At 37.6% G+C, this 17,723-nt stretch overlaps 2 protein-coding genes across 3 annotated transcripts in view; one reads left to right on the forward strand and one right to left on the reverse strand.

The window, feature by feature from the left end:
* LOC139951912 (quinone oxidoreductase-like protein 2 homolog) overlaps positions 1 to 2,133 on the forward strand; it is a 39,639-nt gene extending 37,506 nt beyond the window's left edge. The window contains exon 10 of the mRNA XM_071950967.1: positions 358 to 2,133. Coding sequence (XP_071807068.1) covers positions 358 to 429 — 72 coding nt within the window. The 3' untranslated portion in view covers positions 430 to 2,133. The remainder of the gene's footprint in view (positions 1 to 357) is intronic.
* The window catches only part of LOC139951886 (uncharacterized), a 61,387-nt gene continuing 45,144 nt past the window's right edge, over positions 1,481 to 17,723 (reverse strand). For both annotated transcript variants that reach the window (XM_071950964.1, XM_071950965.1), the window contains exons 4-17: positions 17,399 to 17,550; positions 16,577 to 16,733; positions 15,932 to 16,019; positions 15,496 to 15,552; positions 15,063 to 15,121; positions 13,610 to 13,681; positions 12,636 to 12,704; positions 12,350 to 12,445; positions 11,662 to 11,741; positions 11,402 to 11,504; positions 10,034 to 10,174; positions 9,108 to 9,207; positions 7,216 to 7,502; positions 1,481 to 6,833 (exon numbers count right to left, since the gene is read on the reverse strand). In XM_071950964.1, the coding sequence (XP_071807065.1) occupies positions 6,699 to 6,833; positions 7,216 to 7,502; positions 9,108 to 9,207; positions 10,034 to 10,174; positions 11,402 to 11,504; positions 11,662 to 11,741; positions 12,350 to 12,445; positions 12,636 to 12,704; positions 13,610 to 13,681; positions 15,063 to 15,121; positions 15,496 to 15,552; positions 15,932 to 16,019; positions 16,577 to 16,733; positions 17,399 to 17,550 (1,596 nt within the window). In that variant the 3' untranslated portion in view covers positions 1,481 to 6,698. The remainder of the gene's footprint in view (positions 6,834 to 7,215; positions 7,503 to 9,107; positions 9,208 to 10,033; positions 10,175 to 11,401; positions 11,505 to 11,661; positions 11,742 to 12,349; positions 12,446 to 12,635; positions 12,705 to 13,609; positions 13,682 to 15,062; positions 15,122 to 15,495; positions 15,553 to 15,931; positions 16,020 to 16,576; positions 16,734 to 17,398; positions 17,551 to 17,723) is intronic.

Below are 17,723 nucleotides of genomic sequence, written 5' to 3' on the forward strand. Positions count from 1 at the left end.
AACTTGTAATAAAACAAGAACAGACCCATACAACTGTTTCAAGTGTTTTCTTCGGTCGTTGTGCAACTCTACACTCCACTCCGCTCACATAACGCTTACTTTAGTTAACAGGAGTACTGCTGATATCATCTACTTCTCTGCGTTACAGTAGTGTCACTTAACATAACAAATTTGTCCAAATCTGCTTGCTGTTTGTCCATTTCTTTTGTCATCTTCTCATGAAATACTGTGGACTATTTTGTCTTTGGTTTCTCTTCACTATGCTAAGCGACACAGGAATACGAAACTAAGTGTGATTGCACACTTCAAATTCCAGACATCTTAAATTGATTGCTTGTTTTTTTGTCCTTGTTTTAGGTCAATGAAGCATTCAAGCTTATGATGTCACGAAAGTCAACAGGCAAGGTTGTCATAACGATGAGGAAATAATGAGCTCAAAATCCTGACCAATCCAAGAGCTCCAAATACCCACTGGGGTCTACCGACAAGAGTTCAGGGGCCGGTTTCACGAAACTTTATGCATGCGTAAGTCCACTTGCGAAACGTTTATGGCACAAGTTACGCCATAAACGTTGCACAAGTTTACTTGCGCAGTTGCGTAAAGTTTTGTGAAATCAACTGCAGGCTGGTAACACAACAAGTGGACATTTCCTCAAGTGTTTTTTTCACGACACATACTTTTGAAGATTTATACGTAAGCTCTCCATAGACCTTATCGCAAATACTTGGTATGGTCGATGTAGGCGTTGAATGAGGCGCATGGTTCTCTAGCTAGCGCTCATCACTAACTAGAGAAACATGCACCTCATTCAACAGTTAGCGCTTGCTCAATTAAATGGGTAATAGCGATAAGGTCTAATTCCAAACTTCCTGCTGAGATTTTAGCAAGTACAAGTGAGGATGTATTTTTTGGTCTTGTAAACAAAATTCTAGAGTCCAGAGAAATTAATTTCTTGGCTCAATACCTGTGGTCGATTGGGCATTTCCTTCAAATTCAAATCCTAAAATCCAGGGTGAATCTGTATAATTTAAGTTGGTTCAGAAATGTATAGCAATGATATTTGGTTAATATATTATATAAAAAGTATTTTTGTGAACGTGTACAAATATGTTTTACAAAAGATTTACGTTTACGTATTAACCATATAAATAGAACACTATAGAATGCGGTCATGGTTGAGTGGTCTTGACCAACCCAAGTTCTGATGTCCGAGTCATCAGGATGGAGGTTTGAGTCCCGGTCGTGACACAAAGTGGTCTTTATGAAAGACACTAAAACTATAATTGCATCTTATCATCAAGGAGTCGTACCTGAAAGGGTAGAGTTAAGTGATGCGAGTGATGCTGTGTGCAAATTTGGCCGTCGTTGCTGCATACTCCTAAGGACATTGTTTCAGGAATGATTTTAAAAAAGGCTCAAGATAAGGCTCAAGATGACTGGGGTTGGACAGGCACTATGATACAATTAATGCTTAATTGCTTGAGATTAATTAAAGACACTGGACACTATTGGTAATTGTCAAAGACCAGTCTTCTCACTTGGTGTATCTAAACATATACATAAAATAACAAACCTGTGAAAATTTGAGCTCAATTTGTCGTCAAAGTTGCGAGATATGAATGAAATAAAAAAACACCCTTGTCACATGAAGTTGTGTGCTTACATAATATGCTTGATTTCGAGACCTCAAATTCTGAACTTGAGGTCTCGAAATCAAATTCGTGGAAAATTACTTCTTTCTCGAAAACTACGTCACTTCAGAGGGAGCCGTTTCTCACAATGTTTTATACTATCAACAGCTCTCCATTGCTTGTTACCAAGTGAGGTTTTATGGTGATAATTATTTTGAGTAATTACCAATAGTGTCCACTGCCTTTAAACAAATGTAATACTATAAGTATCTGCTCTGCAGACAATTCATGCACAGTGGTCATTTTCAACTGAATGGCAATTTTCAGCTTTTCCTGTTGACCATCTGGTTGTGACACCCACCCCACCTCCCGACCTATTTTGATGTTTTTTGTAAAATGACTTTTATTTTACAAAATGATTAGTTATTTTATCAAATGTATTTTTGTATTAATGCTTCAATTTTCACAGATTCAAAATTAAATAAATTTGATAATGATTTTTATATGAGGTGTTTTTTTATTTTATTTCAGAGGTCCTTTCCAATAGGAATTTTTTTATAAGATAAGGTGTTTCTCTCACGCAGGGCAAGGCTCTCATTGGTCTTTTTCTATTGTTCTCTTTACTAAGAACAATGGATAGTGCTGTCATCACAAAGGATATTGTTCTTGTCACAAAGGAAAAGGAGTCCTTAGGGACCCTTGTGGGACACAACAGAACTGCTTAGCGGTTGATATTTAGTTTTAACTGCATGAGTTCCCATTTGATAGCACTGCTAACCATAAGCAAAAAAGATAAGAAAAAGGGCTTTATAGGAACTATTTGTTAAAACACAAAGATAGAAACTGTTCAATATAGATTTGTATAGCACCATATCGATTCACTTTATTAGCTCTGATAATTAACATGCACATCTGGTCACTCTTTAGAAAAATACATACTTTCAATTAATAAAGTTTACCATGGCAGTAATAAATTCATCTGGAAAAAGTAACACACATTTTGATATCACTGGACCCCACCATCTTGGAGATAGCGTTGACTCTCTAAGAATTCAAACTGCACTAAAAAAGCCTAGAATAAAAGCGACAAAAAGTCTCATTTAACATTTTTTTGTTGTGTAAATATTTTCAGCCCAGGTCAATCATATTAAGTAAAATACAGCCTTCTCATTAAAATCTTGCATAATTATTTTTGTGCACATGCAATCATATGAATATACTTTACATATGCGCATAATTTACACAATGTATTTTATTTACTCCACTCATTTCACAACTTGTACTTAGTGGATATCCATTTACACATCTATTAATAATGTACATACATACATGTAACTATGTTGATGCATAAAGTGCATCGTTTAATGAAACATTTCCTTACCACTTAAAATTGCTTTTTTTTTTTACATATCTGTTTTGTTCCCTTCATAAACCCAAACCTGCTTAACTTTGGGAGGCTCTTTGCACAAATGGCTGACCGTTCGAAGGGGAATAGAACACTGGTGCCATTTCAGGTACCCATTTATACTCCTGGGGTGAAGAGAAGCATTTATAGTAAAGTATCTAGCTCAAAGACACAAGTGTCACGACCGGGATTCGAACCCACGCTCTGGTGACTTAACCACCAGAACTTGAATTTAATGCTCATGCCCACTCGGCAATGACACCATCCATACACCTGTATGTCATTAGCCTTGCTCAGGGCAGTCTAATTATTCACTCCGAAAAAAGACCGCCGCTGTATAAAAACCCACCCTTATTCACTGTGCGTAAAACCCACCCGTATTCACTGTGCGTAACATCGCACAACACGATGCCCCCGTACACCATCCGCATGCGGAGGCTGATGGCCGACGCATGCGGTTAGTGGTACGAGTGCCGCTGACTTGTGTGCACAGTAGTCGCACGATGTGACAGTGTGTATACGGGTGGGTCATGCTGTGTGATTACACGCAACTGCCTTGAGCAAGGCTATGTCATTGACAGCAATGGTCTAAACTGATCTATTGTTGCATCAAAAGAGTAGCTAGCTGAAATGGCGTCCAATGGACATTCAAATTTCAGCTCAAATTCCTTATCTTGTGCCTGCATTGCTCTTTTTGGGCCTAATCTTTGCTGTTCATGTGTTGTGACCGGTCAGGCAGATTTGAAGTTTAAAATGATACTAATTGAACAATCAATTTAATAATATATATAATTATAATTTGATACATTTCATTCACATTATTTTACCTATTAATTAAGGCACTTTAAGCGTTAATTACCTTTCAAAATTCATTGTAATACTTTGTATCTTTTCATAAAGGATAATTGATCTGCCAAATTTTTGAATATATTATATACATTTTTCAGTTTCGTACATTAATGAGCACACATTCACTTAACCACGTTTTTACAATGTCACTAGTTTTTAGAAGAGTTATGTTAACAAATATTCTAGTTTCTGTTAGTTGCAAGATACAACCAAGCTGTGAAAAATATATCACATGAAATTTTAAAGAGTAGAGAATACTGTTCATAAATAAAGACAAAAACAACAGCTCTGTCATAGGCTACAGTCCTCCTTCATACAAACAAATTATATTTCTTGCGCCGTAGGTCCTAGTTGTAAACCCTTATCAGGTGCTACATAATTGGGTCTAAGAACTACTAATTTCAATAACCTATCTTTCTGAAAGTTTGTATATAGACCATGTGAACTTTGTTTACAATAAGTGTGACCTTGTACTTTCTTATAGCTAGTCTGACAGGCAATATAATGCGCTGGTAATATATATGGGAATGTTGACATTTTGTATCATTATTTCCACATAAAACCAAGAGTTGTGAAAGTAAAAGCTGGACATGTTTTGAGATTTGCCCCCTTTCATCATATCAAAAGTTGATAAGAATTAGACAGTGCAATCTCCATAAAATATAAGATTTTATGTTTCCTTCCATTGAGCTGTGTACAAATCGTGCCTGCAGGAAGTCCAGGCTTGGTAGCTCTTTTGTAAACATGTGACGTCACAGGTCACATCGTCTATACTCGGCGCTTTGAGCACCTTGTTTGGTTGTGTGCTATATAAGAGTACGATATTTTTATTATTTATTCTAAAGATTTGTTTTGATAACACATCCAACAGCACATTTTAGCGCCAATAACAGGATAGGTAGGAAACAAGAGAAATTGTTTGAATTTAGATGAAGGGGGAAACCTAGCAATCAGGTAGGGACAGAAAACCTTATCTACACGCAAGGCTCCAGTCTGAGGTAGGATTCGAACCGGGGTCCACATAGGTGAAAAAACACTGAGCTAACCTGATCTACATGAGGCTGTTCCCACAAGTTTACAAGCAATGGTTATTTCTTACGGTGCATTTTGTTCAGGAATGGTGCATTTTGTTCAGGAATACTAATTTAAACACATTGTGTGCTGGAAGAAAGAACATACACATTTTACTGGAGTAGGAAGAAACTAAAAACAAATGGTAAACTTTCAGGTACAACCATGTGTAAATCTGAAGACAAACACGGTATACTATTCGAAACGGTGAGACGAAGGCATTTATTTCCAACACTCCCACAAAAGAGATTTGCACTTGGTTGAACCCACATGTTTACTATTTATTTTCAGTTTTTTCCACATTTATTCACACCGAGCAAAGCTTCAAATAAATTTATTTTACTGGAGAAGGTGCGCAAGTAATTAGTGTGCAAAATTGTCTTTTGAGACACGATGCACCATGTGAGCTTATTTTGACTGTTTTTAGCAGATAAAAAAAAAACAGTCACAAAAGAAAAGCTTTCGTTATTAGAAATATTCAGTTTTTATCTGAAATTGGTGAACTCGGTTGCTTTTTACAATGACGACTTTTTATACGAAATACAAATCAACAGCAATAAATTTGGCAGTTATAGCACTTTGAATGGCAGTGACTTAGATTTCCTTCTCAAAGACACTGGACACCAATGGTAATTGTCAAAGACCTGTCGTCTCACTTTGTATCTTAACATATGCATAAAATAACAAACTTGTGAAAATTTGAGCTCAATTGGTCATCAAAGTATATAAAATAATCATGAAAGAAAAAAACCTTGGTCACACGAAGTTGTGTGCTTTCAGATGCTTGATTTCGAGACCTCAAAGTCTAAATCTGAGGTCTCAAAATCAAATTCGTGGAAACTTACTTCTTTCTCGATAACTACCTCACTTCAGAGGGAGCCGTTTCTGACAATGTTTTATACTATCAACCTCTCCCCATTACTAGTCACCAAGTAGGGTTTTATGTCAATAATTATTTTGAGTAATTACCAATAGTATCCACTGCCTTTAAAATACCATCATAGTTCAGAGGGGGAAAAAATGTTGGTTGACTAACGCAGCATTATGGTTTTACAACTCGTGTTTTTATTCTCATACAAAACGTTAATACAAAGTTGTAATGAATATCAACAAACTCCTTGTAGCGAAATATTAAACTATAATAAACGGAAGCACATTTTAGGCACAAATTGGTAATACTTGATAAAACAATAATGTGAGAAGACCTTATAATTACCATTAGACAGGTTGCGTTTAAAGTGGAGGTAGTAGGCTGGTGGGATAACCTTATTAAGAATTGCTGATTACCATTTATAAAATATATTTAGTGTGGAATCATTTAGCATTTGGTTATTTTGGTCTTGGTGGTCGTATGTCTATATATGTATATCACAAAACAGTGGTTCTTATTGCGTTACAGATCAGTATATTCTGCAAGTTCCTAGACACAGAACAGTGTAGCCTGCAAATCCTTAGAAGAGTTATTGCATCAGCAATGTATATACAAGGAATGTAAACGATTCATGGAATCATGAACTGGTCGGCAATGGGCTCTGGTTCGTCAGAATTTAGAGCGAGTGTTGCCCAGTTGTCAACTTTTGTTAGTTAAGTTCTTGTTCCCCATGGTTTTTCAAAGATGAATTAGAGTGGGGCTGCTATGTATTTAGTTTCTCAGGCCCCAAGGTTGGTTTATCAGAGAATGACTTGCAAGTATTGCCAACTTTCTCAACAATTGTTTGGTTCTTAGCCCAGGGTTGGTTTATCACAGATGAGTTGCATCTACCATCAGATCTGACCACTTCTCAGCTACTGCTTTGTTTTCGGCTCGAAGGATGAACATGACTTTTAGTTGATGGGAAAGCTGAAGAATAAGACTGGGATCCACTCCATCAAAGGGCTGTGGGAAACACAATGATAATCACAGGTTAGTTCAGGAATATTTTTTTTTTTTAAAGATGTTGAATTACATTGATTCGTTTGTCAATGATTACAACCATTCACATCAATTTGAAGAATTGGTCACGCGTAAAAGAAAAGCGGACGACTCTGTGGCAGGCATGTCGCAGGGCGTTGTGGGTAGGACGGTGGAGGGCGCTATTGTGTGTGTGTGAAAGTCTTAGCATTATTGCCTCGCGGTATAGGGAATATGCAAATAAGTAATTCGACTCTACCGGTAAGTAGAGTGAAGTAGACCAACTAAAGCTACCTCACATACTGTATTGTGTAACGTTGACAATTCTGAAATGCCCCTAATTCAACAAATAATGCCAGAAGCTCACCTCAGTTGGGTTTGTGACATCGTAGCCAAGGAGTGGCATGCTCTCTAGAGCGGCTACATCCTCGCTAGCCTTATACCGGTACAGAACCTTCTCCTTCAGCACATACCACTGCCTCTTCCAGTCTTTCTTTCGTCTTAGCATCAAGTAGCCGCTCATGGTGGTGTCTTGCTCATTGGCGCTCACTTGTTTAAGTGCCGAGGGTCGGATAACTAGCCTCGTTGAGCGTTTCCTTTTACTCTTCCCCTTCCCACGATCTTTGTCTTCGCTTTCTTCTCCTTGCTTATCTCCTAAAATAAATACATAAGTAAAAAAGGAACTTGAATCAGCAATAGAAATATTCAACCTCGTGGAATAATAATAATTTATAATAATAATGAAAACTTAGAAAGCGCACAAATCAATCAAAGTGCTAAAGGCGCTAAATACAATAACAATATATATTTACATTAACCACAATTGAAACGTAAGCCTAAGCTGAGAAGAAGTCCAGAACATGCGGTATAGAAATACAATAAAAATGCAATATCTAAGAAAACATCAACTTAAAATTATCCACTACATGTATCCATAATAGATCATGATTTACTTCAACTAATATTACTTCAAATGTAAAATGCTTCATCTAAGTATACTTAAACTTATAATATAACCCAAAGAAAATGCGCTTCAACTAACAAAGACTAACAAAAAATTGCTTCACTTAAGTGCACTTTGAAAATAAATCATGTAATATAACATCAATGAAGTACAATTCAACTAATATAGCTTTAACTAAATAAGTTTATTTAAAGTACACTAAAATCACTTTAACTAATATTGCTGCAATTAAGTATGATTCAACTAATATCTCTTCGACTTGTCATCACTTCCTGTCCCACGATTTTAATTTGTAAAAACCTTGGGGCAACATTACTGGTCATATTATCACCAGCTCAAGTCAACAGCTCATTACTCTATACAGCTCTGTTTTCCGTTAGGTTCTTCCAAAGCAGTGCCGATTTCATGAAGCTGTTATTAAGGCACCAATCGCAACAATGTAAATTTAATGGACTTTTGGCTGGTAACCAGTTTCTGTTAAGCAAGATTTTTTCTGTGCTTCTCAAGTTTTTATGCTTACAGGCTTTAAGAAATTAGCCTCTTGTCAGCATTAACACCTTATTATCCACCACACAAATATGTGTACCCAAACTGACTACTACAGTACAATAATACAATTCTATGATTGCAATAACTTGCATATAAGGAGTGTGGAAGGAGGTCTCCAACAAGCATTACTTGTCAAATCACGGCCCTTCTTGATTAAGAGCAAAATAATCAAACAAAACAAAACACTTTATGTAATATGAAAACAAAACAAACTGACTAAAACTCATCGACTTGGTATAACTAGTTTATCAACATAAAAACAGTCAAACAATAGCTTCAAAAAATATTGGCAGATGAGATTTAACATTTGATTAAGGATTAAAAACAATTTAAATTACATGACACAACACACCCTTCATGTCAACTTAAAACTTGGTATAACTAGTGTAATGAGAAAAGAGACTATGAAGAAAGAAATTTAGATTTAGAAATGTATGTAAAACAATGCCAATGAAAGGTACCCTTTTAAAATTGCCATTGCCGTTTGCCTTTGCCATTAACTAGTTCAATGACAAACCAGGGAGACATGTCAGCTTGTCAATTCACTGTTCCTCAATTTTTTTTTAAGAACTGGTACATATTTTAAGGTTTTACTTCAGCAGTGCCTCAGCTAAAAAATAACAAACTACCAAGCTGGACAAGTTTCACATAGTTTTACTGGTCTTCTTCTGTTTAAGCTGGCATTTAGCCAGCGGACCACTGCTACATGTAACGTAGAAACACTGATTGTTATTCGAGAAACTTACCTTTGCCAAGATTTTTGAAGCACTGGTCACATACTCTTGCAACTTTGTTGGTGAGATAGAGCAGTGGAATCTTATTGGATGAACAATGACCGCAGATCACCTGGTGTGGAAAAACAACATTATGCCCTCATATTAATTTCTCCTTAACAGTTCAACATAATTATCTATTGTCCTTTTTGATTGATGCCCTAAAGGGAACTGGGCCTAAATTCAAAGAGCAGCTTCAGCACAAGAAAAACACAAACTACTGAAACTTGTGGCGGCGTGTCGTGGCCGAGTGGTTAAATGACTGGTGGTCGAGTCGTAAGGGTTTGGGTTTGACTTGTGTTCATGACATCAGGGGTATTCTTATTCTTATTCTTTATTTGGCCATTAAACAATTACAAATACAAGCAGACAGTATGTCAAATAGATAATATAAGTACATGTACAAAAGTATATGGGTTCGTGTGAGGAGGGAGATGGTTCTTGTGATTGATTAGCTTTTTATTTTTATTTTTTAATTTTTTATGCAAGTTGCCCAAAACAAGGTGTAAAGCCACTCTAGGTTAAGGGCTACAAGGAAGAAAACATAGACATGCAGAAACTCAGTGGAGCTGAAGGTAGGAATTGACATTCCTCTTAAAAGATGGAAGCTCATAGGATGAAGGGAAACATGCACCAGGCAAGGAGTTCCAAAGAGATGCAGTACGGGGTAAAAAGCTACTTGAGTAGCTCTTTGTTCTACATCTCGGCACAGCCACAGTATAAGGATGACCCTTTGGTAGCACACGCTGTTTACTCCCCAGGGAGATAAGATGGTTTCAGGAGTGAAATGGCCCGGTGACCAGAGGTTATAATGTATGAAGCACAATGAGCATTCTTCACAATTGCACTGCATTAGAGCTAATATTACTATTAATATTACTCTGATTATTATAAGGTACCTTTCCACATGCCCTGCAGTGATGCCTTCTCCAAGTGATAGTGAACTCACATGTACAGATCATGCACATGGTGACTCGACCATCAGGGATCCAAGCTGGGGCTTTACGTCCAAGGCTTGTTGTGTCTCCTTCAGTCAGAAGCTAAGAAAATGAAAGAGGCAAACAAAAAACATGAATCAATTTCGACAGTGGACACACTATTGGCAATTACTCAAAATAATTATTAGCGTAAAACCCTTGTTGGTGGCGAGTAATGGGGAGAGGTTGATGGTATAAAACATTGTGAGAAATGGCTCCCTCTGAAGTTCCATAGTTTTAGAGAAAGGTTTGTGATTTCATGCATATGTTGAGATACACCAACTGTGAAGGCTAGTCTTCGACAATAACCAATAGTGTCCACTGCCTTTAACACAAACTGACGTCTCTGATTAAATTACTTGTATGTTAGCTTAATTCAACTAACTTAAGTTTAATAATCAGACACAAAATAATAATTTAAAAAAAAAATGATTACAACAACCTTCCCTATTACAGGTGAAAAAACCTCCCCACACAAAATGAGAACTCCCTTTATTGACTATGACTATTGCAACGAAGAAATGGAACTAAACTCAGTTTGCACCAAGTTGATCTAAATGCCACAATTAAAATTGAGTAGCCACCTTGGTTTATAAGCAGAGTGGTCAAGTTTTACGGCATCACTCATGATACCCTTCTTAACAACCTGCCTCCATGATCCCATGAAAGTATCACTGGAGGGGGGTTATACAGGGCGGTCATACTTTGCAGCTTTAACTATGGGTGGCTAGTCGACGAGTCGAAAATTGTTAAGATGAAAGATGATCCAGGTAATGAAGGTTTATTACAGTTACAAGTTTGAGACGTCAGTCAGGAAGCGAGGGTCCAGCGTTGTGTTTTAACAACACCCCTATATTTCAGGAAGCAGCTGGTAAACTCTGCGTGACGCTGTTACCAGTATACCGCCTGAAATACAGCAGTGTTGTCATGGTGAACCAAGATGGCCTCCAGGTTGCTGCTCTTCAACGTCGACGACGAGATGTCCCACGGATCAATCAAAATGTTCACCGATTCAAAACAACACAAAAGAGGGCCGATATTCAAGTTTGACTAAAACCCAACCTCCCTAGGCCCATTTGCCTACAGGTGACCTCAATCCACTACTGTTATGCAACCTCACATTAACTTGTCTAGACGTGGATGAGATTGGTTGATATGCCTGGCCAAGATACTTGGGAGGCCAAGATACTTGGATCCCAAGAAAAAAGCAATTGTTACTTGGGCCCTCGGCCCTCAATCTTCGGCAATCAATCAACTTCATGAAAAGGAATTTGTTTTCTCTCTTTTTACCTGAGCGTACGGATGAAGCATAGCAAAGGAACTTCTCTTGCTTGCGTAGTCTGTGATGGCTTTGTTCAACGCAGTGATCCAAGAATCCCGTTCTTGTGGTGTGCTAGAAATAAACAAAAAAACACCATCAAGCCATTGCTCTTAGAAGTAGTGGCTAACGTTTTGTTGTCTAAAAGAGTAACTTTAGAACTGCATTTGGCTTTAAGTTATAAATTTTGACGTTTCAAAAACCTTGAAAAAAGATGAGTTGTCTATCTTACCTTGCAGCCAGGGTGAAGGAACGCTGAACACTGATGATGCTAAACTCATTCTTGTAATCTTCCTGTGCTGGTTTACTCACCTGCAAAATACCAATTCAAAAGGTCTTGCATAACTTTTTATTAATGACATCCTGCAGCAATTTTTTTTTCCTAGAGACCGTCCAACAGATTTCATCCACAAAATGCTATCTGCAGCTTGGGTTTCCCCTTTAAAGGCAGTGGACACTATTGGTAATTGTCAAAGACTAGCCTTCACAGTTGGTGTATCTCAACATGTGCATAAAATAACTAACCTGTGAAAATTTGAACTCAATTGGTCTTCAAAGTTGCGAGTAATAGTGAAAGAAAAAACACCCTTGTTACACGAAGTTGTGTGCTTTCAGATGCTTGATATTGAGACCTCAAATTCTAAATCTGAGGTCTCAAAATCAAATTCATGGAAAATTAATTCTTCCACGAAAAGTACATTACTTCAGAGACAGACGTCTAATAAAACTGTACGCAATATTTATGATTATCGGACAGTTGTGTGTTGAAAAAAATGTTTTGCTGCCGTAAAGATGGCCAACTTCAAGCTTTCTTTCAAGGGAACTATCTATATTGGAGTTATTGGTCTGTATGAGATTTTAGTTTTAGGTGTTACAATTCAGGAGGTTTACACACTCAGAGCATCGCCAGAAATACTTACCCTCATACCAGCTAGTGAAAGGACATTATGAAGCTTGTAGCTGTATTGGCCTGGAGTCAGTAAGAATGGTGTGGTGTACAGAAGGATGTCGCTCAGCTGCAATGGAGATACATCAGTAGAAGAAGCTTGGGTTAACATTTTGGTTTAAGTCTATGCGATTTATGATGCAATCATGGAAGGGAGTATTTGGCTTTGGCAAGATAAAGTATTTTGGGAAAACTGAGTACTTTCAAGTTGTATCTGGATCACTTTTGATGAAACAGTCCTATTACACCAATCAACTCACCAGGTAAAATCTGCGTGTCTGCGGAACTTTGCGCGACAACTTCAGGAGATCTCCCTCTTTGATAAAAACCTGAAAAAATACGAAGAAAACTTCAAATCAAAACAAATACAAATCTTACATGAAAAAGTTTTTGTTTTCAATGGTTCCTTGACGTACTTTCATCAATGAAATCTCCCCTGATATTTGCAGCACTAGAGTTAACAGCATTTTGAGTGAAGCAGATTTGTTCTTCTGTTTGTTTTGCGACATCATGAACAGATACTTTCTTAAATGTCTATTGTTGAATCAGTCACACCAAGAGAGCTATGTGTAAGGAGTAAATTCATACCCAAGAATTCAAGTAGACTTTGATCTAGATATTCGACACCAATAAGAAAATTCTCACTATCTTAACAGGAGTATTACATTACCCAAACAGTTCATGCCCTCCAACATACCAGGTTTATTTAAAGGCGGTTTAAAAAAAATAATGCAACCAGTATCCGAGAGTAATGGCTAGAAATAAGACTAATGACTTTGAAGAGGATATTTTCACACGGTGCCATAATATTTGGATTTAGAGAATAAAATGTACATTTAAATGTATTTAAATGAAATCAATCAAATAAAAAACCACAAACTAATTCAAACAATTAATCAAGACAATCAAATCCTTAAGTGCACAAAATCCTAATCAATTAATAATCAATCAAAATTTATATATATAGTTTCAAACAAATCAATCCAAAGAACTTATCAATATTATAAATTCATCAAGTGAACCAAACATCCATAAAATAATCAATCAATCAAAATGTATTTATAAAGCGTCAAGATCAATTCAAACCAGTCAAAATAATTTAGCGCATCTACCAAATATTTAAGTGAACAAATTGGAAACTCAAAAACAAACAAAAACATCAAGCAATTAGGGAAAGGTATTCGCCCAAATTTTATGCATAGCAAAACACTTTTTAGAAAACACTGAGACTTACCCGTCCTGGTTTGACGATCTCGTGATTGCCGACGAGACTGTGCTGAAGCTGCAAAAGCTTATCAAGATTATCCTGTTATAATAAAACAAAATTACAAATGTTTATGTCGATTTAATAATGCTTGCACCCTTGAATCATGAGAATTTAAGTGAAATGTCGAACATAGCTGAATTGGGTCCAAATTCATGGCAATCTTGCTGTGCAATGTTGCGTTTTAGACCCATAGAACTCCCTACTTTGAGGGTGCAATGTTGCGTTTTAGACCCATAGAACTCCCTACCTTGAGGGTGCAATGTTGCGTTTTAGACCCATTGAACTCCCTACCTTGAGGGTGCAATGTTGCGTTTTAGACCCATAGAACTCCCTACCTTGAGGGTGCAATGTTGCGTTTTAGACCCATAGAACTCCCTACTTTGAGGGTGCAATGTTGCGTTTTAGACCCATAGAACTCCCTACTTTGAGGGTGCAATGTTGCATTTTTGACCCATAGAACTCCCTACTTTGAGGGTACAATGTTGCGTTTTAGACCTATAGAACTCCCTACTTTGAGGGTGCAATGTTGCGTTTTAGACCTATAGCACTCCCTACTTTGAGGGTGCAATGTTGCGTTTTAGACCTATAGAACTCCCTACTTTGAGGGTGCAATGTTGCGTTTTAGACCCATAGAACTCCCTACTTTGAGGGTGCAATGTTGCGTTTTAGACCCATAGAACTCCCTACCTTGAGGGTGCAATGTTGCGTTTTAGACCCATAGAACTCCCTACCTTGAGGGTGCAATGTTGCGTTTTAGACCCATAGAACTCCCTACTTTGAGCGTGCAATGTTGCGTTTCAGACCCATAGAACTCCCTATTTTGAGGGTGCAATGTTGCGTTTTAGACCCATAGAACTCTCTACTTTGAGGGTGCAATGTTGCGTTTTAGACCCATAGAACTCCCTACTTTGAGGGTGCATAATTCGATTGTTAGTAGTTCCATTACATTGCACCAAGTTCAGTGTAATAAATAATTGGAATTTTTTTTATCAAAGCTCTGGAAACTGATGTCCTTCTAGTTTGATACTCGAAATTACAATTCATTGTGAACACTTATTGCAAAACCTGGATATTTTCGGATAATAAATACTAACACTAGATTCGTGTACAGCTTTATCACACACCTAGGTCTGTATCAAAGGCCTGTTTTTCAACAGGATAAGAATTATGAGACCCATTTATGATGATTCACATGGTGATGTGATGCATTCAGCAGACACTGCAAATGGGTTCTTTTAGGTGCATTACCCAATTCACATGACCTATGGTCTTGAATAACGGCACTAGTGTCAAGACCACGAATTAAATCCACACCCTGCCATTTAGAAACACCAGAGCTTGATTCTATAGTGTGCTTAACCGCTCGGCCTCCGCTTCGGCCAAAACGCAATTTTACACAACTACTGATGGAAATACTTACGCCTTGTTTCATGCTTTCGTTGACGTGGTTTGCCACCTCACTCACTATGTTCAGAGCAGCTGTAAAACACAAACCAAATATAATAAATAACAATCGTTTCATTCCATATAAATGTAAAGATCTTATTAAAAAAACTATAACATTTTTGGTTAAACAAAGAAAGTTGACAAGAGCCGGGAGGTTAACATGCTAGCATTCTACCAACTGAACTTTCTAACCTTATGTTCTAGGGTGCCAATCAGAAGCAAAACACTTAAGTTTATGATACAAACAAAGAAAACTACAGAACCGAACAGAAAAACCTTCACTTTTTTGGAGAAGTGAAAAAGCTGCTGGACTAGTGGAACAGCTAGTCCTGCTTTAAGCCACTGAGACACTCGGTTACTTGTCTCCCTAAAACAAATATATATATATATAACTTTCTGATGCTTACCCTCAGTATCCTTGTAGTCGGCTTCTTGAGAAACCTCATCAAGCTGCTTCAAATATTCTGAAAACAAAAGAGAAAAAAGTCAATCATTATTCAATTGACCAAAATCAACCAATAATATCCACTTTTTCATAATTATCGGCCACAGCACAAATGTTATTTTATCTGCCATCTTTTTAAATTATCTTTTATTTCAAAGTGAGGGCTTTACTTAACCAAACCAGGGTTGCCACCTAATCCTGGGGCTCACCTTTCCAGGGGCGAGATTGTACAAAACATTCATCCAGAACAAACAGGTTAAGGCTTTGAATTCCTGTTTTCATTTATACTGTTTGAAAGCTCAGTATGGACAGAGGTAGTGCTCGTTTGAGGTAGGCCCATAAATGAATGCAAAAAACCCCAAAACATTCAGGCAAGGAGAGAAATCCAGTTGACGTACCGGTTAACAACAGCTTGTACTGAGGGATCCGCTGTATTGGCTTCAACATGTGTTGCCTCACTGACAGATTCTGACATCTTGGACTTGCCTAAAACAGAAAAAGAAAAAATTAGTGGTAAATAAACTCCTCAGGCCCTCTTGCCCACAGGTAACTTCAATCCTACTCCTCCACTCCAAATTTGTGCACTTGGGTTAGAGTGGTATGACTGAACCAGCGATAAGCAACTGTCATTTTGGCGATACAGTCTTGTGATACAGTCTTCAATCCTCCTCAATCAGCCAACTTGCTGCAGAGGATTCGGAGGCTTTGGGAAGGTAAGCGTCAACTCCAGCAAGTCACAGATTGGCATTTCCAAATCTTGGCTTAGGCTCATCTCTGTCTCTGGACTTTGTTTGAATTAACAAACACTGACCAAATGTACACTGCTCCAAAATTGAAGATAAACCCGAAGCAAGAGCCCAAATTTAGGAAAAGAGCCAGTTAGAATACCACATAAATACATTGTCAAGACTGATGCTTAGAGGATAATATTTAAAACTGTATTTAGGCATTATCACTAGCTATGCAATTCTCAACATATTCCAAAACGACGACTTTCATGTGAATTGGTGAGAGGAGGTGGTACATCAATGGCAAACTCTCACCTCAAACTCCTTCAGAGCTGTCTGAAACAATGGCGACTTGACGCTGGCTTCCTCCAGGGCTGCAGTCAGCTTCTGGAAGTCTCTGATGTAAGTATTGTAGAGTTTAAGGTAGGGACCCTTCTTTAAGAAGATGTCTGCGATGTGAGGTGTCTCCGCCCTGTAATGATCAACAGGTAATAAAATATTAAAGAGACGACTACACTACAAAATGATCACCATTGTGATTATTCAAAATATTCATAAAAACTCACTGAAGACAATTTGCTGTCACATTGCTGTTTTTTCGTCGCGAACCGCTACAAATGTTTTTGCAGCGAGTTGAGAATTCATTGTTGTGAAGTTGAGACGGCAAAATTTGTATCACATTCGGTGGAAGTATGAACCAGTCTTTATTGCTGACCTAAAAAAAACCTGAATGAAACTAGGATTCAAATTTTAGGCGGTATGTTTGAATGGCGGAATTTCCACCTTCTGGTAACCCCCTTGGGTTATAGATTTCACAAACTTTTAAGAATAAAGTACTCAGCACCAGAGACCACCTTACAGGAGACTAAACAATGAATAACTATATTCATTTTGGTTTTTACCAACATACACTGATGTATGTAAGCACTGTATACTCAGCACTTTCCTGAGATATTACTCAGGTGGGATTCTAACCCTAGACCTTTGCAATTTTAGAGCAGTGTCGTACCAACTAGCTAGACCACGAGGATTGCCCCTGGTAGATAGAGGCAGCTAAAATTTTACGTTTTAGCAGCGGGTACTGGAAAGGATATAATAGATGTTAAAATAGAAAACATGAAATTTGATTTTGCTCACCAGTTATTGATGCGAGAGTCTAGATCGGACAGCAGGTCCTCATTAAACATCTGTAGCTGGGGAAGGTGACCCAAGATCTGATCGAGTGTCCCTTTCTCAATGATGGGGCGGCCAGCAGCTTTCTCTGCATCATCTATGGCCACTTTAAAATCCTGAAAAGAAACAAAGAGGAAATGCATTTAGTTATGGTCGAAAAATCAAAGTCCAAATGATGCATCAATTCAAAACAAACAGTTTGATCCCACAAAGACCAAATTGCTTCTACACATCCTAAATACTTTACCGTGGGCAAGCCAAAAGGGACTTATTTGAAATATGCCAAGTT

This window comes from Asterias amurensis, chromosome 2 (genome assembly GCF_032118995.1).
Source record: "Asterias amurensis chromosome 2, ASM3211899v1".
Taxonomy (NCBI): domain Eukaryota; kingdom Metazoa; phylum Echinodermata; class Asteroidea; order Forcipulatida; family Asteriidae; genus Asterias; species Asterias amurensis.